The 23,629-nt window shown below is 45.9% G+C and overlaps 1 protein-coding gene across 1 annotated transcript; it reads right to left on the bottom strand.

Moving 5' to 3' along the window:
• Positions 1-485: 485 nt before the first annotated feature.
• Positions 486-18,555, bottom strand: Chrna1 (cholinergic receptor nicotinic alpha 1 subunit). The gene is made up of 9 exons (XM_004660327.2): positions 18,513-18,555; positions 13,075-13,220; positions 12,918-12,962; positions 11,371-11,480; positions 7,924-8,119; positions 7,249-7,486; positions 4,036-4,259; positions 998-1,237; positions 486-709 (listed from the first exon to the last, which is right to left on the bottom strand). Exons 1-9 carry the CDS (start codon positions 18,553-18,555, stop codon positions 578-580), a joined length of 1,374 nt encoding a protein of 457 aa, XP_004660384.1. The 3' UTR covers positions 486-577.
• Positions 18,556-23,629: the final 5,074 nt, after the last annotated feature.

The following is a 23,629-nucleotide window of genomic DNA, read 5'->3' as shown; positions in this document are numbered from 1 at the left end:
TAAGCAAAGGACACTCTGTGCTTTAAAAAACAAACAAATAGGTCTGGAGAGATGGCTTAGCAGCTAAGTCATTTGCCTGCAAAGCCTAAGGACCCAGGTTTAATTCCCCACTACCCACATAAGAGAGATACACAAGAGGGTGCATGCATCTGGAGTTTGTTTGCAGTGGCTAGAGGCTCTGGTATGCCCATTCTCTCTCTCTCCCTCTCTCTCTCTCTGCCTCTTATTCACTTGCTCTCTCTCAAAATAAATAAATTTATTTAAAAACTAACAATCAGCAATGACAACACAACAACAAAGACCCATTGACTGTAATTGGCAAAACCTTCCCAGGTGTCATTTGGAAAACCCATTTTTATTTACTGGACAAGGTTCACTCTCGAGGGAGAAGCAGGGGGGAAACAAAGAGAAACACTTCAAGGCTATAACTGGCACAAATACAAATCATCACCATTAATAAGAAGTACAGAGAATTGCATGTTTTGTACGTGAGAGGGTACTGAAGTACAGAGTTTCCTCTTTCCTGCCTTTCCCGGCTCTGCCTGGTCCGGGGCAGAGGTGAGTTTACAGCTTGCATTCATCCTTGCTGATGTAACTCGATGAGCCGGCCTGCAAACACAGCCAGGGTCCCGATGAGACAGACCAGCATGAAGACACCCAGAAGAATGTGATCCATCACCATCGCAACATACTTCCACTCTTCAGATGCCTGGGAGGGAGGACAGCATTAGATGGTATTCCCCGAAGTGGACCCACAATATTAAGGTTACATTATGCAGCCTATATGGGCACCTCAGTTTGTATATCTCAAAGCCCTCAACATTCTTGGGCTGACATGATATTTTGAATAATTATTTGCAACAAGGAGAGACACTAAGATGGCCTAGGAGTGGTCAGCATGACAGTTAGCTGTGGCTTAGATGCCAAACACATCCCTCCAATCTCATGCATTTGACCATTTAAACCCAGAGGTATGGATTTCAAGCCCAAAGCTTACATTATTGGACTCCTGGTCTGACTTCATGGTCTCTGCAATGTATTTGACACCTTCAATGGCACTTTTCACCTCTGGGTGTTTGATCAGGGGAGAATGGAAGCCCATTGGGGGAGGCCCTGGTTTTCCAGAAATGTCAGAAATATCGATATCTTCTGTAAAAATCTTCCTCTCCTGCTTATCTCTGGATGGTCTTTTCATCGTGGAGAAAAACATGATATTTGGGATCGTGTCGATAAAAACCTAATATAAAGGAATTCAAGGAGTAAGAATTATTGTCAACCTAACCAAGCATAAATCTGTCTTTGAATTAGCAATATTATCTTGAGAAAGTCATTCAACATCTGTAGGCCTCAGCCTTCTAGTCCTCAAAACACAGGAGCTGGGGCTGGAGAGATGGCTTAGCAGTTAAGTTGCTTGCCTGCTAAACCTAGGGACCCCAGTTCAATTCCCAAGTGCCCACTTAAATGAGATGCTCAAGGTGGCACATGTGTCTGGAGTTCATTTGCAGTGGCTAGAGTCTGGTGTGCCCACTCTATCTGCCTCTCTCTCTCTCTCCAATAAATAAATAAAATATTTTTTAAAAACCAAGCAAACATAGGAACTATATAGTAGATGTTCTCAAAGACTGCTTCATACACTTTCCCGTGGCTTGTCCAATTACTGTGGTCAACGGTGATGATTCTGTGAGCAGTTCATCACTAGAGGGAGCCTGTGCACAGCCTTGCAAGGTGCACTGAGGACAGAAAGTCAAGGCAAGGTGTTCTCTGAATCATATGATTAAAGATGGAGCCCTGCTGCCTCACACGTAAAAATATCCAGCTTCAAAATAGCTTTATTATTTTCCTCCATTTGTGGTTCCGGAAGTAACTGTCCAGGTATTGACAGGAGTCTTCCAACAGGGACTGTTAACCTCCTCCAGAGGGGTACATGGTAAGCACATGGTTACTCTGTAAATTCCTGATGCCAAGATCCTACACTTTAGGGTTTCTATGAAGTTTCATCAAAAATGGAGGTTTTTTTCGGGGGAACGTCCTTTATTTTGTGTATGCGTGTGGGGGAGGGCTTCTCGGTAGGGTCTCCCTCTAGTCCAGGCTGACCTGGAATTCACCATGTAGTCTCAGGCTGGCATTGAATTCACAGTGATCCTCTTACCTCTGCATCCCAAGTGCTGGGATTAAAGGGGTGCACCACCATGCATGGCTAAAAAAATGGAGTATTTCAGTTGGTACGATTTGCCAAGCATGTTCAAAGCCCTGGGTGCAAACCCCAGCACCACTACAAAATTAATTTGTTAATTAAGATAAAAAGATATGGGGGCTGGGGATATAGCTCAGTCAGTAAAGTGCTTGTCTTGCAATCATGAAGTCCTGTGTTTGGTCTCCAGAACCCACATGTTAAAAAGGGGTGGTGGTATATGCCTGTAATCTCAGGGTTAGGGAAATGGAGACCAGCAGATCCCTGGGACTTGCTGGCTAGCCAGTCTAGCCTAACTAGGTGAGTTTGGGCCACTGAGGCCATTGAGAGACCCTGTCTCAAAGAAAAGGTCCATGGCATTGCTGAGAATGACACCCAATGTTGTTCTCTGGCCTCCACACATGTGCACATAGATATACACATACATATGCATGAATAAACTCAAAGGCACATTTAAGGGAATAATAAATTTTTTGAAGCAGGGTGTCACTCTATCCCAGGCTGACCTAGAACTCTCCGTGGCCCAGGTTAGACTTGAACTCATGGCGAATTTCCTACCTCAGTCTCTTGAGTGCTGAGATGAAAGTCAGGTCACTATAACCCAGTTCATTTTTTTTTAATTTTTATTAACATTTTCCATGATTATAAAATATATCCCATGGTAATTCCCTCCCTCCCCACAGTTCATTTTTAAAATTTTTTTTATTTATTTATTTGAGAGCGACAGACACAGAGAGAAAGACAGATAGAGGGAGAGAGAGAGAATGGGCGCGCCAGGGCTTCCAGCCTCTGCAAACGAACTCCAGACGCGTGCGCCCCCTTGTGCATCTGGCTAACGTGGGACCTGGGGAACCGAGCCTCGAACCGGGGTCCTTAGGCTTCACAGGCAAGCGCTTAACCGCTAAGCCATCTCTCCAGCCCCACAGTTCATTTTTTAATTCACTCACAAATAGTAAGACCAGCACCTCACTTGTGGTTACCTCTCATCAAACCTCTTCTGCCTCTAGTCCTTATTCTTTTTAATTTTTATTTTTGTAGTCAGTGAATACAGTCATCTAGTCCTTATTCTATTATCAATTGCTGGCTCTCACCAGCACAAGTAAGCAAGTCTGTTCATAAATTATAAGACACAACAACAGAAGTCTTACAAATGTCATAACATAAAACAACAGAGATTTATTCATTTTAACCCAGAAATTCTGTAATCTTGAATTTAGAGTGAGCTTTTCTATTTCTATTTTCTTCTCTCTTTCTGGGAAGACTACATGAACTGTCCTTACAAAGAAGACAAAGAAAGTTCTTCCTCAAGTCCCCTAAGCCCAGGAAAGATCTTCTTTATTTTCTTTTTTTGCTTTTGAGACAGGGTTTCCAACTCACTATGTAGTTGAGTATGACCTTGAACTTCTTTTAATTTAATTTGATTTATTTATTTGACAGAGGAAGAGGAAGAGAATGGGCGCACCACAGCCTCCAGCCACTGCAAATGAACTCCAGACACATGCACTCCCTTATGCACCTGGCTAACGTGGGTCTTGGGGAATCGAACCTGGGTCCTTTGGCTTTGCAAGCAAATACCTTAACTGCTAAGCTGTCCCTCCAGCTCTTTTTTTTTTTTTCATTTTTTGAGGTAGGGTCTTGCTCTAGCCCAGGCTGACCTGGAATTCACTATGTTGTCTCAGGATGGCCTTGAACTCTGCCTCCTGAGTGCTGGGATTACAGGCACGTGTCACCATGCTTGTCCCGCAGGACAGACTTTTCAGTCCTCAGTCTGAATAGGTGTTAGCTAGAACTTTGCTGGGCACACTGAAGTGTGGGTGTCCTCCCTGTGTGAGGTCAGCACTCACCTTCCGCACCCACTCAGGCATAATGTGGGTGCTGGGAGAGCGGTGGTGCGTGTTGATGACGATGACGGTGATGATGATGGACGCAATGACAAACACCATGGTGAACAGCATGTATTTCCCGATCAAGGGCACAGCACTGGAGGTGGAGGGGATAAGCTCCACGATGACCAGAAGGAACACAGTCAAGGACAGTAAGACAGAGATGCTCAGTGTCATCTTCTCTCCTAAGAAGACAGAGAAAGGCAAGAAACACAGCCACCCACCCATCGTGAGCGGAGTTGCACAGCCTCTGATGCTGAACCCCGAGGACCTTACAGCGTGACTGAATTTGGGCATGGGCCTTTAAGGAGATAGAGTAAAGCCAGGTGGGGATTAGTCCAAATAACTGGTGTCCTTGCAAGGGGAAATTTGGACATAGACATGGACAGGGGAGTCCAAAGAAGGTGGTCATCTGCAAACCCAGGAGAGTGGCCTCAGAAGAGATCAATGCTGTTGCTGTCTTGATCTCACTTCCAGCTTCTAGTGCTGTGAGGAAGTAAACTTCTGTTGCTTAAACCACCCTGTCACAGCGCTTTGCACACACTCATTTGCCACCGAAACCCAAGGATGGAGGAATGTGACCAGCATGTTCCCAAAGGATTATTCCGGGAGTTCTTTTCTGCAGGATTTCCTGTGTAATCTCAGCACCTTAGCTCCACTGTCAGCAGCAAGTGGTCAGCATTTCCAGTAGAGGCTGCCAAGCGGCTGGTGGCAACTTGGTCTCAGGCCCTAGATCTTCTTTCTTGTGGAACCCAGGAAACAAAGAGGGGTTCTGGACCCACAAGCTAGGACCTGCATGGCAGTGTCTCCTCCAGCAGCAGAGCATGTTAAAACTCAGCCACAGTCTGGTGGTCTTTTTGTCCAGGAGATGGACGGGCAGCCCAGAAGTATAAGGATATTTCTCTCTGGGTGCAAGCAAGCTGTGAGGCCAAAACTGAGATGAAAGACCAAATCCTCAGGCCAAGGAGCTGTCTCCAGCAACGGAGGGCCCTCTGATACCTCTGCTTCCATTCTCACTTTGTCTTCTCATTTTTTCTTCTTTTTTTTCTTAAATTATTTATTTATTTATTTGAGAGCGACAGACACAGAGAGAAAGACAGATAGAGGGAGAGAGAGAGAATGGGCGCGCCAGGGCTTCCAGCCTCTGCAAACGAACTCCAGACGCGTGCGCCCCCTTGTGCATCTGGCTAACGTGGGACCTGGGGAACCGAGCCTCGAACCGGGGTCCTTAGGCTTCACAGGCAAGTGCTTAACTGCTAGGCCATCTCTCCAGCCCTGTCTTCTCATTTATTATTCCTTGCTTTGTTTTGTGTTTCAGAGTAAGAGACTAGGGCTTCCCCTGTCCCTGCTTTTTTTTTTTTTTTTTCCAGGCCAGACTCAGTCTCAGGAGTCTTGGCTGGACAAGCATGACAGAAGGAAGTCCTTGGCTGCTGCTGCTGTGGGTGACCCTTGTCTTGTAGGGCACTTCCCCCCCCACCCCATAATGGATGTTTCCAGTTGTAGAATAGAGCTATAGTCAGCCCTGTGTAGCTGTTCTTTTTTATTTAACAGACAGAGAGAAAGAGAGAGAGAGAGAGAGAACCAATATGGGAGTGCCAGGGCCTCTAGCTACTGCAAATGAGCTCCAAACACATGGACCGCCTTGTGCCACTGGTTGATGTGGGTTCTGGGGAGTCGAACTTGGGTTCTTAGGCTTTGTGGGCAAGAACCTTCACTGCTGAACCATCTCTCCAGCCCTGTTCTTTCGTTCATTTTTTTAAATTTGTGTATGTGCATATGGGCCGTGGTGTAGCTAACATTTGCCAAGATAGTATTGTCATTGTCCTAACTGCTCTTCAAGTATAAGTCATTAGACACTAGTTTCCGGATTTCAGAAACTTCATTTGATCAAGAAGTTGAAAAGCATTTATTTGTGCGTATTTGTTTAAAAAATGAGGACAGGCTACAATGGGAGGATTGTGAGTTTGAGGCCAACCTAGGAAACATGATAAATCTTGTTGAGAGAGGGGGTGTCAGAGAAGAAGGAAGGGAGGGAGGGCAGGAGGAAGGGAGGGGAGGAAGATGAGTATCGTCACTAGCGTGTGTTCTCACTCTGTGGGTGAGGCACTTGTTGCCATATTTTCTGCTCTATCCCTACCACATAATAGTTATTTAAGAGATATTCATTTATTAGTTTACATATAGTTTTCTTACTTCCTGTCTTTTATTTATTTGAGAGAGAGTCAGAAAGACAGAGAGAGAGAGAGAGAGATGAAGAGGCAGATAGAGAGAATGGGCACACCAGGGCCTCCAGCAACTGGAAATGAACTCCAGACGCATGCATCACTTTGTGCATCTGGCTTTACATGGGTCTCAGGGACTCGAACCTGGATCCTTAGGCTTCACAGGCAAGTGCCTTAACCACTGAGAAATCTCTCCAGCCCAGTAAATATTTATTGAATGAACAAACAATCTTTTGCTCCTCGTTGTAAAGTTGGATTTAAACTTGTGGGTTTTTTTTTAATTACTGATAAAGTTGCTTTCATAAATTTCAGGGCTGTCTGTGTCATTTTTCTTTTTTTGACTTGTCTGCCATAGATTGCTTATGAGTGGGGACTTGCTGGCAGACATATGGGTATCTTTTCTCCTTTTCAGTAGATCATTTCAGTAGATCATTGGTTTCTGATGGAATGATATCACAGATGTGATTACTCGGCAGGGGGTTAGCAAATTGTCCAGGAGGATATGTGAAAAAGAGTTGCTGTCTGCAAAGTGAGGCCCCTTGTGTAAAGATATTGCCATCTGGAAAACAGACATGCCCTAGCTACTTTCTAGTAGAAAGACCCAGACTGGTCAGAATAGCGAAGGTGACTGCAGAGAGGAAATGGCATCGGGAGCATCTGTGAGCACACTGCTGGGTATGCTACTGTTCTGGAGCAAACGGGTACCCACAGTTCCTTCCCTAACTGGATGGAGAGGGATCTCCATCTCAGGGTCATGATGCTCAGCTCCCTGGTGAGCTGTGAGCTCCACATAGTCACCTTCCACGACACACAGCCGTCCAGTAACTCTGTCCCCCAGGGCTGAAGAATTGGGTCCCCCCCCCCTTGCCTCTGTCAGCACCTGGTTATTTCTGGCTCTCCCTAAAATAGCAGCAGGAGAGCCTCAGCAGTCATGGCAACCGCACACACCCACCTGAGTCTGTGGGCAGGTAGAACACCAGGCTCGTTAGGAAGGAGAAGAGCAGGCAGGGGATGATGACGTTGACGATGAAGTAGAGGGGCAGGCGCTGCATGACGAAGTGGTAGGTGATGTCCAGGTAGGGGGTGGTGGGGCAGCAGGAGTAGAACACCCAGTGCTTCCAGCCCCGGGACTCCTTGATCACCCACTCCCCACTCTCCATGAAGTTGCTCAGGTCTGGCTGGTCACTTTCCTGAGAAATAGAACGAGGGTGGCAAACCCCAGCCCAGTCGCTCTAGCAGGGGGCACGTTCTGAGAATCACCTGCCCCTGGGGAAATGCCGGTTTACTTCTGCTTTGGGGTCTGAGGATTCCTTTACCTATTGTAACATAAGTGGGTTTGGCCTTCTGGGATTCTTCATTGGGGTTCCACGTTCGAGTCTCTGGGGGAGCTTAGAAAGCCTGGTGCCCCAGCCCAAGCCTCACCTATGATGGGTCGATCAGAGTTCTAAGACATCACAGGGCACAGGAAATTCATTTAAGCCCCCACTTAGTTGTCATGGGCAGTGCTTCAAGAGCCATCCAGCTAGATAGTTCCCTAGTCCTGAGTGGTGTGGGGAGCCTATGATTGTCCAGGACCAGACCTGGAGACCTGATTGGTACTTCTTCCTCACAAGAGGCCACCACCTACCGGGTTGATGGCCACCACAGAGCCGTCGTAGGTCCAGGTGCCCAGCTTCATGCTGCAGTTCTGCTCATCAAAGGGAAAGTGCGTGACGATGATCTCACAGTAGCTTTTAAAGATGGCTGGAGGTGTCCACGTGATGTGGCCCGTGTAGTCCAGGAGCACTTTGGTGAACTTGACAATGGCAAAGTCTCCATCTGCACTACAATTGGGACAAGAGAGGAAGATGGCTCCAAGTGACAGATGAGCCCTTGTGTTCGCTTGGAGACGTTAACAGGAGACAGCTAATTATTCAGGTGCTAATTATAGAAGCCCTCTCAGCAGCCCTGCTTTTTAATCTGTGGCAGTGTTTCCCACATTTGTCTGATAGTAAAGTTTGCTGGAGTGGTGGTTAAAAAATCCAGATCCTTGCCGGGCGTGGTGGCGCACGCCTTTAATCCCAGCACTCAGGAGGCAGAGGTAGAAGGATTGCCATGAGTTCGAGGCTACTCTGAGACTCCATAGTGAATTCCAGGTCAGCCTGGGCTAGAGCGAGACCCTACTTTGAAAAACCAAAAAAAAAAAAAAAAGAAAAACAAAACAACCAGATTCCTGAGCACTAGCCAGATGTTGACTGGCACAAACCCAGCCTCTAAATCAATCAATAAAATCCTGCTCTGACCAACAGGCTAGGGAAGAGGGTTTGGTACCATTCCAAGAACTATTTAGAACTCAGTGGGGTGGGGTCACAAGCTCAGATGCCTCCTGGGCCAGCATGGGAGAACCGAGCATGGGTGAGACCGTGGGTAAACCATCCCCCACTAGTCAGGAAGGTGCCTCCTCAACACAGCATGGCCCACAGTGTCTACATGTATCTAAAGTCAATGTTGCCAGTGTCTGGATTCTTCCTCAGAAGCTGGAATCCTAGTTGTTGTTTTTTTTTTTTAAACAACAACAACAAAACAAGCCTTAGCCAGCCAAAGTAGCATATACCTTTAATCACAGTACTCAGGAGGCAGAGGTAGGAGGATTCCCATGAGTTGAAAGCCAGTTTGGAACTACAAAGTGAGTTCCAGCTTAGCCTGGGCTAGCGTGAGACCCTACCTCGCAAAAATAAAAACAAATAAGCAAACAAACAAAAAACAACCCAAACCATTCTTCCATATTTTATTTTTAGCATTGAGTATTCAACATAGGGTTTTACATATGATAGACAGGTACGCTTCCACTGAGCTGTATCCCCTCAAATCTTCTCTCTCTCTCTCTCAATTTTCATTTTCATTATCATTTTTTTTTCTAAGGTAGGGTCTTGCTCTAGCCCAGGATAACCTGGAATTCACTATGTAGCCTCAGGGTGGCCTCAAACTCACGTGATCCTCCTACCTCTGCCTCCTCAGTGCTGGGATTAAAGGCATGCGCCACCACGCCTGGCTCAATTTTCATTTTCTTTCTGTCTTTTTAAAAAATATTTTATTTATTTATTTGAGAGAAAGAAAGAAGGGAGAGAGAGAGCGAGAGAGCGTGAATGGGCACACCAGGGCCTCTAGCCACTGCAAACCCACTCCAGATGCATGTGCCACCTTGTGCATCTGGCTTACATGGGTCCTGGGGAATCAAATCTGCATCCTTAGGCTTCCCAGGAAAGTGCCTTAACCGCTAAGCCATCTCTCAAGGTCTCTTTCTTTTTGAGGTAGGGTCTCTGGCATAAAATGGCCTGACTGTATCTATCATTAGCTATACCCCAGGTCTGACAGTAATTTCTTTTTTTTTTTAATTAATTAATTTATTTATTTATTTGAGAGCGACAGACACAGAGATAAAGACAGATAGAGGGAGAGAGAGAGAATGGGCACGCCAGGGCTTCCAGCCTCTGCAAACGAACTCCAGACGCGTGCACCCCCTTGTGCATCTGGCTAACGTGGGACCTGGGGAACCGAGCCTCGAACCGGGGTCCTTAGGCTTCACAGGCAAGAGCTTAACCGCTAAGCCATCTCTCCAGCCCATGACAGTAATTTCTTTTTCTTTTTTAAATACCATGGTGGTTATGTAGGAACAGTCAGAGGCCTGAGTCCCAGTTAACAATTAGATCCACCCTCAGACCTTATTCATTGGACAGGCTACTCTTCCAGAAGGGTCTGTGTCCAAGGCCTTAGCAGATAGCACACGCTACTAGCAGAATAGGTGAGCAGAATGGGTTGGCCTTAGTGGGATTTTGGAGACAAAATGACATGTATTGATTCTTTGTCATAAATCAAGAGATTTTCTTTCCTTGATTTTTTCTTTGAGGCTGAATTAATTAATTTTACCCAGAAAATTGTGTGGTGTTAGACCCTTTCCCAAGATGGGGATGGGACAGTCTAAGTCTCTTCTTACAAAGAAGGTAAGACGGGGTTCTCTCTCAACCATGATGCTCCTGCGTGGGTTCGTGGGGAGGATCAAAGGACTGTCACCAAGTTCTTACTAAAGAGGAACAGGGCTGGAGAGATGGCTTAGCGGATAGGATGCTTGCTTGCAAAGCCAAAAGACCCAAGTTCAACCCCCCAGGAGCCGTGTAAGACAGATGCACAAGATGGCACATGTGTCTGGAGTTTGCAGCAGCTGGAGGCCCTGACACGCCCATTCTGTCTCTATGTACCTCTTTCTCTCTCTCCTCCCTCCCCTTCTCTCTCTCAAATAAATAAAGAAATAAAATAAACAGGAACAACACTGGCTTCTCAGCACATGTGTACAATGAGATTACACCATGTCTGAGGACTTTGGCTCAAGCTTGAATCCTAGGTATAATTGAGCAATGTGTGGTAAAAGCTGGGCGGGCGGCCAAAGGGAGTATCGTTTTCAGCTGCTGGCCCTGCCACTCCCGGCAGGGTCTTCTGGGACTCATAGCTTGCTTGCAGATGCCTGTGTGATATCAGACCTTAAATCCTCTGGGCAGACTACGGCTGCTCCCGCCTCAGAAGGATGCTCTCAGAAAAGAGCATTCTCTGACACATGAAGGGCATATGATAATGAGCGTGTCATTAAGCCAAGCGTCTTGCATCACATTATAATTTCACAACATGCCGCCTGTCACAGGCCCAGTGGATGGCAAGGCAGGCACTGGGCATCGGTGTTGGGATGGCACTCAGGATGTGAGCAATAACCGGCCTGAGAGCGCAGACCTGCCAGGAGGGAGGACATTTTAGTCCAAGGAACTCAGAGATAGGAAGTTTGGATCTTCGGATGGTTGCCACATACCCTGCAGGTGCTCTTAAGGATTAATGTCCCCCCTGCCCACAACCCTGATTCAATTTGGCTCTGATAATTGTGTCTATTCATAACACGAGGCACCATATGTCACCCGTAGCCTGTCAGCATGGGTCTGGTTTTTAAGGGTTACTTAACATTGACGGTGGTGAGAAGCTTATGGCAACCCTGCCATGAGGACGCTGGCTGCACCAGGCGGGCAAGTTCCCTGCTGCCCGTGGCTTGGCTTACTTGTTGTAGAGAACGAGGTCTGGCCGCCAGATCTTTTCCGAGGGAATGTGGATTTTTTTCACACCGCCGTAGTCATCTGGATTCCATTTTAGGTTGTAATCCACCCATTGCTAGAAATGAAGAAAGACATTTAGCCAACTAAAAAGCCCAAACCAATTTTGCTTTGTGTTCTAAATATCGAGTGGTCAGGAGCCCCGATGGGCATGATTATCAGATATTGAGAGTCTATGCTTTTGGTGAGAGAGGACCGACTCAGAACGCAGCCTTCGCGTTGGGTCATGATAACAGCAAGCGTTCAGGCCCTGATCCCAACACGGTGCTGATTCGCTAAGCCTTCACAGCTATCCTGAGAGATTTTACAGACAAGGAAACAAAGGTATGCTCATGTCACACATGAGAAGGTGGCCATACTGCCCACCCCCAGGAAAGGAGAACTTCCCTGGTGTCAACATTTTTCCCAAGTAGGAATCACCAGCTTTCATAGTGTTGTATACTTTTTGTTCTTTTTTTTTTTTTTTTTTGAGGTAGGGTCTCACTCTAGTCCAGACCTGGAATTCATTATGCAGTCTCAGGGTGGCCTGGAAATCATAGCAATCCTCTTATCTCAGCCTCCAGAGTGCTGGGATTAAAGGTGTGTGCCTGGCTCCATAGTGTTGTATACTTTTTACATGAAGGTAGTATCTTCCACACCAGAAAGCGTGGATCAGACAGTGTTACAGGCTGTATCCTGGCCCCTTGAAATTCTCCCATGCAAGTGTTAGCTCAGTACGTCAATGGAGTCTTTGCTGTAGATTAGAGCTTTATGGAGAAATTAAGTTTACATGAGGTCATTAAGGTGAACCCTAATCCAATGCAAGCAGTGTCCTTATAAAAGGAGGAAATTTAAACACACACACAAACATACAAGAAGAATGCTTTGGGGCTGGAGAGATGGCTTAGCGGTTAAGTGCTTGCCTGTGAAGCCAAAGGACCACGGTTCGAGGCTCAATTCCCCAGGACCCACGTTAGCCAGATGCACAAGGGGGTGCACCCATCTGGAGTTCGTTTGCAGGGCTGAAGCCCTGGCGCGCCCATTCTCTCTTTCTCTCTCTATCTGCCTCTTTCTCACTCTGTCTGTCACTCTCAAATAAATAAAAGTAACCAAAAAAAAAATTTTTTAAAAAAAAAAAAAGAAGAATGCTTTGTGACCGTGAAGACAGCCATTGAGAAGCCAAGGAGAGATTTCTGGGGTCTTCTTCACAGCCCTCAAGAGGAACCAAGAGCACTAACACAATGACTCTGGACTTCTGGCCTCTAGATGCTTGGAGTCTTAGGCTGAAGAAACCCAGCATGCACTTCCTGGCAGCCCTTGCAAATACTCACATATAGAAAGAGCATGACATGAAATCAACAGCAAAACAGGACGTATGCGCTTCTCACTCCAAAATAGCTACTTTCTTTCAACATTCCGGTATATAATCTCATTACCCCAATTGATATACTCTGGGCCCAAGTTTGATTTCAGGTAGACTGAATACAAACAATATGAATGTAATTATCTGAATTACCTGTTTCAGACGAACATTGGTTGTCACAATCTGATTCACTTCATCCTGAAAAGGGAGAGAGAAGGCCTGCTCCTTAGGGAGTGAAGAAGGCTTAAGGGAGAGAGCCCAGAGTCCAGGGTGGGTGACGGGGGGGGGGGGTCCCCAGAGCTTGTCTTACCACATTGATGAGCTGAATCAGCTGTAGGCCCACAGTGACCTCCACTGCCTGGCGGTGGTCCTCCACTGGGCGGACCACACTGCTGTAGTCTTTAAATAGCTTTGCCACCAGACGAGTCTCATGTTCAGAGCCGAGGACAAGGCCAGCTGGACAGCAAATGACACATATCTTGTCAGACATGGTTCCCCACCCTGCACTAACATGAGGAACTGGGGAGTAACCAGCTCATGAAGGGCCTGAGGGCCCCTGTGGAATGCAGCTATTACTGCCTCAAGTGCCTTTCTGATCACAGCCGCTGGTGTGGTCCCTTACCCAGCAACAGTGAAACAGGATGTGCCACATTATTACAGCACTTGTACTTCAGGCAAGTGGCATTCTTTAATACAGCTCCTGGCTGCATCAAGTTTTCCAGGAAAACGTGCACGCGCGCGCACACACATACACACACACACACACAGCCATAGAAAAGCCAGCATCAGTATTTTAGACTTGTCCATGTTGGCATGCAATCTTGGAGCAGCTGGCTTCAAACTCATGATGCCATGAACCATCAACAACAGATGCTTGGGGGAAAGGGTGGGTAAAGCGGGAAAAGGGGATTATGCTCGTGGTATATTGTCTACATTTATGGAAGTTGTCAATAAATCGTTTTAAAAATGGATGCTGGGGCTGGAGAGATGGCTTAGCAGTTTTGATGTTCCAGGACCCACGTAAGCCAGATGCACAAGGTGGCATATACATCTGGAGTTTATTTGCAGCGGCTCAAGACCCTGATGTGCCCATTCTCTCCCTGTGTCTACCTGCCTTTTTCTCTCTCTTTCAAATAAATGTGGAAATAAAAATATGTTTTTAAAGATGGATGCTTATTCCTAACCCCTAGAATAGGCATAGTTAACAAAATGGAAGGTAGTAAATTCTGGTAAGGTTGTGGAGGAACTGCACCCTCACATGTTGCTGGTGAGAATACAAACTGTGGTATGTCCAAACAATGGAATATTATTTAGCCATAAAAAGGAATGAAATACAGATACATGCTGCAACATAGAATATTCCTTTATAGCATTATCCAAGTGAAAAATGTCAAATGTAAAGGGGCATATGGTGTATGATTCCATGTATATGAGATGTTCAGAACAGGAAAATCTATAGAGATGGGAAGATTAGGGGTTGCTAAGGACCCAGGGCAACAGGACTGCTTAATGGGTATGGGGTTTCCTTTTGAGATGAGAGTTTGGAACCAGGCAATGATGGTAGTCATTTAGTGTATAATATATGTACTTAGTACCACTGACCCCTATACCTTAAATGGATAAAATGGTGTATTTTATGTGCTGTGTGTTTTACCACAATGAAAAAATAATCACTGGGTCTGGAGAGATGGCTTAGCTATTAGGGCATTTGCTTACGAAGCCTAAGGACACACATTTTGACTCTCTAGATCCCACATTAGCCAGATGCACAAAGGTGAGGCAAACGTTAGGTTGCACATGCCCACTAGGTGGCCCAAGTGTCTGGAGTTCAATTGCAGTGGCTGAGGTCCTGGTATGCCAATTCTCTTTCTCTCTCTAAAATAAGAATAAATAAATAATAAATAATAAAAAAGACAATCACTGTTGATAGATACATGCCCCAGTTAAACTGTTAAAATAGAGTAGAATCCTGTGCTTTGTTGACTTGGGTGTGGAGCCCCTATTAGGAACACCATCCCCTTCCCTTCTCCACAAGGTCCTACCACTGGAGTTGTTGAGGTAGGCAGACATTCTGGCCTGACATTCTGGCCTGACATTCTGAGAGGGTGGGTGCCTCTTCCAAAGTCATCCAAATAGACCCCTCCACATTCTTCACAGTGGTCCTGGGAGTGTGGTGTTTGCTGGCTGTACCTCACAACTGCATGTATCCACCTTCCTGGGGAAAAATCGGTTCCAAATTCCAACAAGTGCCTTAGGAAGGATCTTTGTAACTGAAGCCTCACAGGGATCTAGGGTCGCCAGTTCAGGGCATACAGATACTGGATCGAAGGAAGCAGACCCACCGTCTACTTGCCCTGACCCAGGAAAACAGATCTTCCCTTTCCACAGGCCATTGCTGAGGCCCTGAGATTCCTCCACGGGCAAAGAAAGCTTCTGTGCTAAGTGAAGGAGGTGCCTTCTTCTCACCTAGAGCTTGGATCTGTGTGAAATAAATAACCAGTGGTATGCAGTGAACTGGAACATTTTCATCCTCCCCAAGAGGGCATGTTTTAATTATCCCGCGCAGGCACGTCTAACCTTTGGTCATCTACAAAGTTCATGTTCACAGTCAAGAACAGCGCAACTGAGTTGCAAAAAAACCCAAATCTCATATTTTCAGTAAGTTTACGACATTGTGTCGGGCCACAGTCATGGCTTTCCTTGGCTACATGTGGCGTGCAAACTGCGGGTTGAACACACTTGCTAGAGGCTTATTAAAGCTCCTGAATTTGTATTGTCTTCTCGAATCTTTATAATGCCCCAGTGAGGTAAGTTTTCACCTCACTTCACAGATGACAAAACTGACATTGAGCAGCTGAGCACTCTCCTACCTCCCTTTATATCAGAGGTCAGATTACCCACAGGCAGCTTCTCTCTTCCACTTAGATTTTTTTTTTTTTTCTTGAGGTAGGGTCTCACTCTAGTCCAGGCTGACCTGGAATTCACTATGTAGACTCAGGCTGGCCTCAAACTGACAGCAATCTTCCTGCCTCAACCTCCCAAGTGCTGGGATTGAAGGCATGCGCCACCACACGTGACTGTCCACTTAGATTTTTGAATCTTTCATTGTGTCTTCAGTGTTTCCTCATGGACTTGAGCTAGCCCATATTCTCATTTCTTGCTTCCCAAGTTTGTGTACCTCAACACTTCCAAGAACACTGATCATCTTTGTTCTGCTGGTGGTAGCATTATGCATTCATCAAGTATTTGTTGAATATTGAATATCTACTGCATGCAAATATTGTTTTAGGAACTTTAAGGTATTTGAAGGTGAACCTGGCAGGAATTCTGTCTTTCTACCCACATGGTGATTGACATTTGTCATTTACATAAATAACTGTGACCATGTTGGAAGGCAATGTGCCATAAGAAAGGTGACAGTAAAGTGTTTAGGAGTCCAGAGGTGGAGGAGAGGGAAAAGTTAAAATGAAAGTTGTTCTATAGATAGAACAGTGATCATTATGTGTTTAAGATAACACAGAAAAGCCGGGCGTGGTGGTGCACGCCTTTAATCCCAGCACTTGGGAGGCAGAGGTAGGAGGAGCACCATGAGTTCAAAGCCACCCTGAGACTACATAGTGACTTCCAGGTCAGCCTGAGCTAGAGTGAGACCCTACCTCAAAAATAAAACAAACAAACAAACAAAAGGTAGGAAAAGTGCCCTGAAATGAATGAATGAGAATTTGGCCCACAGAGAACTGACATTACGTAGGGGAATTCAGCCATAGTTTCAAAGTGTGCTTTCTGCACCACACTCGTTCAATCAGTAAATTTTCATAGGGAGTTAAGCCCTTGTTTGGGCAGAAGAATTTAGAACTGGCCACCTTGGGTAATTCTTAGCTCACCCTCAAGTGTGTCTGTTACTACCTAGGTAATTTCAGCCTGTTTTCCGACTGTGCATGTAATAAACTGAGTTTTTAAATGATCACATTCCAAAATTTTTAAGTTAAGTGACCTTGGGCAGGTCAGTTCATATCTTTCAACTTCAGTTTCCTTACAATAAAGAAGGGTGTTGGGGGCTAGAGAGATGGTTTAGCAGTTAAGCGCTTGCCCGTGAAGCCTAAGGACCCTGGTTCAAGGCTCGATTCCCCAGGACCCATGTTAGCCAGATGCACAAGGGAAATTTTCATTGAGATAGTATTTGCAAACACACACACACATATACACACAGCCAGCCAGCTTTGGTTAGATCAAGTCCAAATCCCACAGGATATAAATGGTCTGAATTTAGCCTATCTCCTTCAACTGTGCTATTGGAAAGAAATTAATAAATATAGCTCTTTACTCTTGCCCAGAAGACCTGCGTTTGTCAGAGACATATTAGAGGAGAGAACTTGCAAGATATCAGCCCCCTTGCTTCTCAGTTGGGGGATATCACCAGTAAACCTTCATGCAGCATCTCCTATTTCCCCCTCCCGGAAGTCTGGGATTCAGGCTAGTGTTTCAGTGGCTGGGTTATGACATATGCCAGAGTCTAGAGCAGGTCAAGGGCTGTGAAAAGTTTTAAACTATAAGATCTAGAAAAGCTACAGGTTAAATTCAAACTCACATATAGGATACCCTTAAGAAGGTGGACAGCAATGCATTTATATGGACTTAAAAGAAAACATCAGAAGTAAAAAAAAAATTATGAATGATTTCATCTGTATGGGGTTTAGTTACAATTATTAACAGGTTTCTCCCCTCAGCACCTGTAGCTGTCAATCAAGCCTCTTTATTACCAGAATTCTCCCAGCAGAGCCAAGGGCCAGTGAACTCCATTATTTGTGACTGTGAGTTGCTGCTCTGAGTCCCTAAGGTGGTTTGAACATAAAGGCCAAGATTCTACATGTGTGCTGTGGTATCTTTGTGACTGTTGTAGACTAGACATTAACAGAGCCACCTGCATGTCTTCCTTCTGGCCTTGGACCAAACAGCTCACACTTTAATTAGGTCACACAAAGTTTAAAAAAAATCTATATTCAAAATTTTTTTAAAAATTTTTTAATTTGAGAGCAACAGACACAGAGAGAAAGACAGATAGAGGAAGAGAGAGAGAATGGGCACGCCAGGGCTTCCAGCCTCTGCAAACGAACTCCAGACGCGTGCGCCCCCTTGTGCATCTGGCTAACGTGGGACCTGGGGAACCCAGCCTCGAACCGAGGTCCTTAGGCTTCACAGGCAAGCGCTTAACCGCTAAGCCATCTCTCCAGCCCCAAAAAACCTATATTCAAAATTGAAGTCATTCACCAAAGTGCCTCCAAGGCTCAGGGACCACTGTGGAAGAGGTGATGGAAGAAAGTAAGAGTCAACTGAAGGGGAAGAGGGCTTACAATACTGTCTTCCCGACAAAGTGGCCGTGATATTCACGACCTCACAGTGGGTGACACTATCTACACAAGACCTGCATCATGGGAGGAGAAAAATATTGATGACATCAGCATGGAAGAGAGACGAGTTGAAAAGAAGAAGGGATTTACTGGAAGGGGAATTTGGGAGTGGGAGGAAGGGAAGGTGGCAAGAGGGGATTGTGATAATGATATATTGTTTAGATTTGTATAAGTTGTCAATTAAAAAAAAAATCAAATCAAGCTAACATCAGAAACAAATGGCAAAGTAGCCTGTTTGGCGAGGCCCTGAATTTCACGTTCCCATCAAAGAACTAAGCTGGGGCTGCAGGCCATTAGAGCTCTGGCCTCAAAAGAGACCCCCCGGGGCCCCAGCTCTTACCTGAACAGAGGCCGAGCAGCAGGAGGAGAGGCCGCTGCTCCATGGGCGGCGGCGCTGGGGTGTCCAGCAGCAGCCTGCTGCCTGCTTTACCCGCCGGCACTCTGGCTGGACGCTTGGCTGCTCGCAGCATTGGAAAGCCAGCCAGCTCAGTGGAGCTATTGTCTTACACCACCTGTTAGCATCCATGACAGCTGAGCTGCCCGCAGCCCAGAGAGCTCTTAGGGCCTTCTGCTGGTACAGGTTTGCCTCACTTGACATGACTGCTATGCTCTCATGCGCAGTGTGACCTGCAAGAAACATATATATATATATTTGGTTTTTCAAGGTAGGGTCTCACTCTAGCCCAGGCTGACCTGGAATTCACTATAAAGTCTCACAGTAGCCTCGAACTCATGGCAATCCTCCTACCTTTGCCTCCCGAGTGCTGGGATTAAAGGTGTGCACCACCACACCCAGCTATGAAATATTTTTAAAAATATTTTATTTATGTGAGGGACAGATGGAGAGAAAGCAGTAGACAGAGAGCGAGAGAGCGACAGCGAGCAAGAGAGAGAGAATAGGGGCACCACAGCAAATGAACTTCAGATACATGCACCACTTTGTGCATCCGGCTGTAAATGGGTACTGGGGAATTGAACCTGGGCCAGCAGGCTTTGCAAGCAAGTGCCTTTAACAGCTGAGCCATTTCTTCAGCTTCTACATGATATTTTATTTTATATTTACTTATTTATTTGAGGTGGGGGCAGATAGAGAGAAAGAATGGGCATGACAGGGCCTCCAGCCACTGCAAATGAACTCCAGGCACATGTGCCACCTTATGCATCTGGCTTATGTGGCTCTTGGGGAATGAAACCTGGGTCCTTAGGCTTCATAGGCAAGAGCCTGAACAGCAAAGCCATCTCTCCAGCCCCTGCATAGTATTTTAAATCATGAGTCACGTTCTTTTTGTGTTGTTTTGTGCAGAGGTGCAAACCCTGACTTCACACGTTTAAATATGTGCTCCACCACTGAACCACACACACCAGCCCCGAGTCAGGTTTTTCTTTTTCAAGGTAGGGTCTCTCTCTAGCCCAGGCTGACCTGGAATTCACTCTGTAGTCTCAGGGTGGCCTCGAACTCACGGTAATCTTCCTACCTCTGCATCCCAAGTGCTGGGATTAAAGGCATGTGCCACCACCATGCCCGGCCTTTTTTTTTTTTTTTTTTTTTTGGTGAGTCAGTTCTTAATGAAGAAGCTTATGCATTGATTTCAGTGAGGGTCTTTTGGTTTGAGTGGACCCCAGCTGTTAAATTGTCCTGCATGTGTCTGAGGAGAGCCAGTTGGTGTTGAATCTGCTGCTGAGGAATTCCATATATGGTCTGGCTTGGCTTTTAACAAAGACAGCTTTTTTTCCCCATGAATCTGGTTTTTCTGGGCCCCCAGTGGCTATTCTCTTCCCTGTCTCTGCGGCAGGCTGCACTCAGCCCACGGGAGCCATTATCTGGAGCACACTGCGGCCTCCCCGTCCTGTTTTTCCAGTGGAATCCTTACAAGGAAAAGGTGTGTCCCCCTCCCCCCCCCCCCCCCAGCAGCAGCTGCTGGGGACCCTTGCTTCCTGCCGCCCTTCTCTGCCGACTCTCACCCAGGGAAGCAAAGGGCAGAAGGGCTCAGCTGTGCAAGTCTTTTGTTTAAATGTTCTGGAAAGCAGTTCGGATTTGCTCTGCAGCTGCACCATCTCAGAAACATTTTTATCAAACACAGCTTCTCTCCAGAGTCGAAGTGGGTTCACAGGCAGAAAGCAGTCATTTGAGGGTACCCTGCCTGCTCCCCACCCCCACTGGCCCTTCCTTCCTGGACGGAATCTGGAGCAAAGTCTCTCACCTTGAGCCCTGTGGACAGCATCCTGACAAATCACCCCGATCTAGTGGGCCCAAACAAATAACTAGAGAAGGGAGCTCGGGTGTGGGGGGGCCTGCAAACCCACATTATATTTTCTGTTTAAGTTGTAGGAGATCAGTTACCTGCTAAAATAATTGATTTTTCTCCATTCCCCAGCAGTGTGACTACCTCGACAGGAATACATCCCCCTCCCCCACCAACCCCTTTCATCCAGAGTTCTTAATGATTAAAAGGTGAAGAAAGATTTTCTTGGACCCATAGTCTTCTTGCCAGAGCTTATCCTGTTCTTCCAGCCTTCTGATTGGCTGGAATGGGCATGACCCTCTGGACAGCCTTGGAAACCAAGTATTGAACATGGCTTTGCCTGGGACATTCTTTTATTTTATTTATTAATGTTTTTAAAAAATTATTATTTTATTGACAACTTCCATAATTATAATAATATCCCATGGTAATTCCCTCCCTCCCCCCCCCCATTTTCCCCTTTGAAAGGCCACTCTCCATCATATCCCCTCCCCCTCTCATTCTCTCTTTTATTTATTTATTTTTAACATTTAAAAAAATATATTTTCTTTGTTTTTATTTTTATTTATTTATTTGAGAGCAACAGACAGAGAGAGAAAGAGGCAGAGAGAGAGAGAGGGAGAATAGGTGCTCCAGGGCTTCCAGTCAGTGCAAACGAACTCCAGATGTGTGCGCCCCCTTGTGCATCTGGCTAATGTGGAACCTGGGGAATCGAGCCTTGAACCAGAATCCTTAGGCTTCACAGGCAAGTGCCTAACTGCTAAGCCATCTCTCCAGCCCAGTCTGTCTTTTATTTTGATGTCATCATCTTTTCCTATTATGATGGTCTTGTGTAAGTGGTATCAGACACTGTGAGGTCATGGATATCCAGGCCATTTTGTGTCTGGAGGAGCACATTGTAAGGAGTCCTACCCTTACTTTGGCTCTTACATTCTTTCTGCCACCTCTCCCACAATGGGCCCTGAGCCTTGGAAGGTGTGATAGAGATATTTCAGTGCTGAGCACTCCTCTGTCATTTCTCAACACCATGGTGTCTTCTCAGTCATCCCAAGGTCACTGCCATCTGCAAAGAGAAAGTTCTCTAGCCAAAAGTGAGAGCAGCATTATTATATGGGTATGAACGTTAAGAGAAGTGCTTCCTGGGAAGTTTGGTGAGCATAGTATATACTTTTAGCCAGACAGCAGCGGATGTTACACTCCTACGGCTCATGACTACCCCTGTTGTAGGTTTTCAGTATCAGGGATATATTCCTTTCCATGGAGTGGGCCTCCAGTCAAATTAGAGGGCAGTTGGTTTCCTCCATAACAGACATGCCACTATTGCACCCTTTGGCTCATTTGGCCTTGGTGGCTAAATATAAGGCTTGCAGTGTCCACTGTTGAGTATCTTCACTAGTGATTTCTCTTTCTCCCATTGAACTGCATGCAGCATGGCTTTTTCCAGCTTTCTCTCAACTGGTCTACATGGAGGAGGTTTTCAGCTCAGCTCCAGCAGGGTTTCTAAGTGACCTTGCAACCCAAGTATGTGAAGTCTTCAGCAATAGGGTCTTACGTTCTATTCCTGGTGGGAAACCAAGGGTGTTGGCAATGGCCTGCAATGATTTGGCGGTATCAAGGACCTCCCTGGCCAACAGCTCACTGGAAGATATCCCGTCCCTGGCACTGAAAATTTTCTAGTAACAATCTAGGGCTCCTGTGTGTTCCATTGTCTGAAAAAGTAGGTTTGTATATGATTTATCTATATCCTCTTAGATTATTTATTTATTTGACAGCAACAGACAGAGAAAGAGGCAGATAGGGAGAATGGGCGTGTCACGGCCTCCAGCCACTGCAAACAAACTCCAGACGCATGCACCCCCTTGTGCATCTGGCTAACATGGGTCCTGGGGAAAATGAGCCTTGAACCGGGGTCCTTAGGCTTCACAGGCAAGTGCTTAACCGCTAAGCCATCTCTCCAGCCCTTTTCTTAGATTTTGATTAGCCCTCCTTCCACCTTTCCTTACTTAATTCTTGATCCCTGAGTGAAGGTTTTTTTTTTTGTTTTTTGTTTTTTTTTCAGGGTCTCATTCTAGCTGTGGCTGACCTGGAACTCACTCAGGAGCTAAGGCTGGTCTTGAACTCACCTTCACTACCTTAGCCTTCCAAGTGCCAGGATTATAGGTGTGAGACACCATCACCATACCTGGTTTGGAGAAGGGTTTAATCAGTCTTTTGGCATTGGATACTTGGATAGTTTCCTGTTTTGTTTTAATATTTTGATTTTTATAAACAAAAGATCTATTGTGTACATCTATAGAAGAAGTTTTGGGCTTTCTCCAGCAGCTAGAGTTATCATGATTAATATACAGCTTAAGTCTTTTGCAATGAATGAGTCATGTAGTTTAAATAAACTCTTAAATATATAGTACTGAGGATAAAGGCAAGAAAATTGATACTGGAGGTCATAAAGATGGTGACATGTTATACTGTAAAACATGATTTGATAAAATGGTTCCGCTCAATTGATGAGCAAAGTGTTTACTGGACCTGTGACCCAGGAGAGGATGGTGGTAGACACACAGTGATATTAGCTCCACTGGCTTTGCTTAGCTCGATGTAATGTTGGTACAAGGAAGTGTTGCATGAGAAAAAAGAAAATAGAAGGAACAGAGTGGATTACAAAGCATGATGTGTTTTGGAGATAAAGTGAGAATGTGACTTATCAATAACGTCTCCTCCAGGGTAGCTGGGTCATAGCCTCCAGCATGTTTGTAATTGGCTAACGAGTGAATGGAGGATACCGCTTGTGGCTTGATGAATGGGTTACTGTAAATCCTTCTAAGGTCACTTTGGAGAAAGCCCTCAGTCCCCATCAACATTTGCTTAGCTCCCAGGAAAGCAGCTGTTCTGAGCCCAAACCTCATGTTTGTAAGGTGGAGTGCTGCAGCCCAGTGGCCAGCAGGTGGCAATAAACAGTTATTAAAGTGGCAGTGGACCAGCTGAGTCCCTTTGGGTGGGGAGGCTCTCGGGGCTGGGAGACCACCTGCTGTTCCTGCCTCCTGGAAACAAGCCAACCAGCCGGGCTTTGTCCTGCCATGGAAGTTTGTGAGCCACATTCTAAGGGACCCTCTTCTGAGAAGAATCACAAAAGTGGGGCAGCAGTCAGCACAAATCCAACTCCATTTTGCACTCAGCAGTTGTAAAGAGCTGGCTGCCCAGTCATGGCTTCCATCTG

Source organism: Jaculus jaculus, chromosome 4, assembly GCF_020740685.1.
Source record: "Jaculus jaculus isolate mJacJac1 chromosome 4, mJacJac1.mat.Y.cur, whole genome shotgun sequence".
Classification (NCBI taxonomy): Eukaryota; Metazoa; Chordata; class Mammalia; order Rodentia; family Dipodidae; genus Jaculus; species Jaculus jaculus.
Note: the sequence above shows the minus strand (reverse complement) of the source record. Positions and strands in the feature narration are given on the sequence as shown.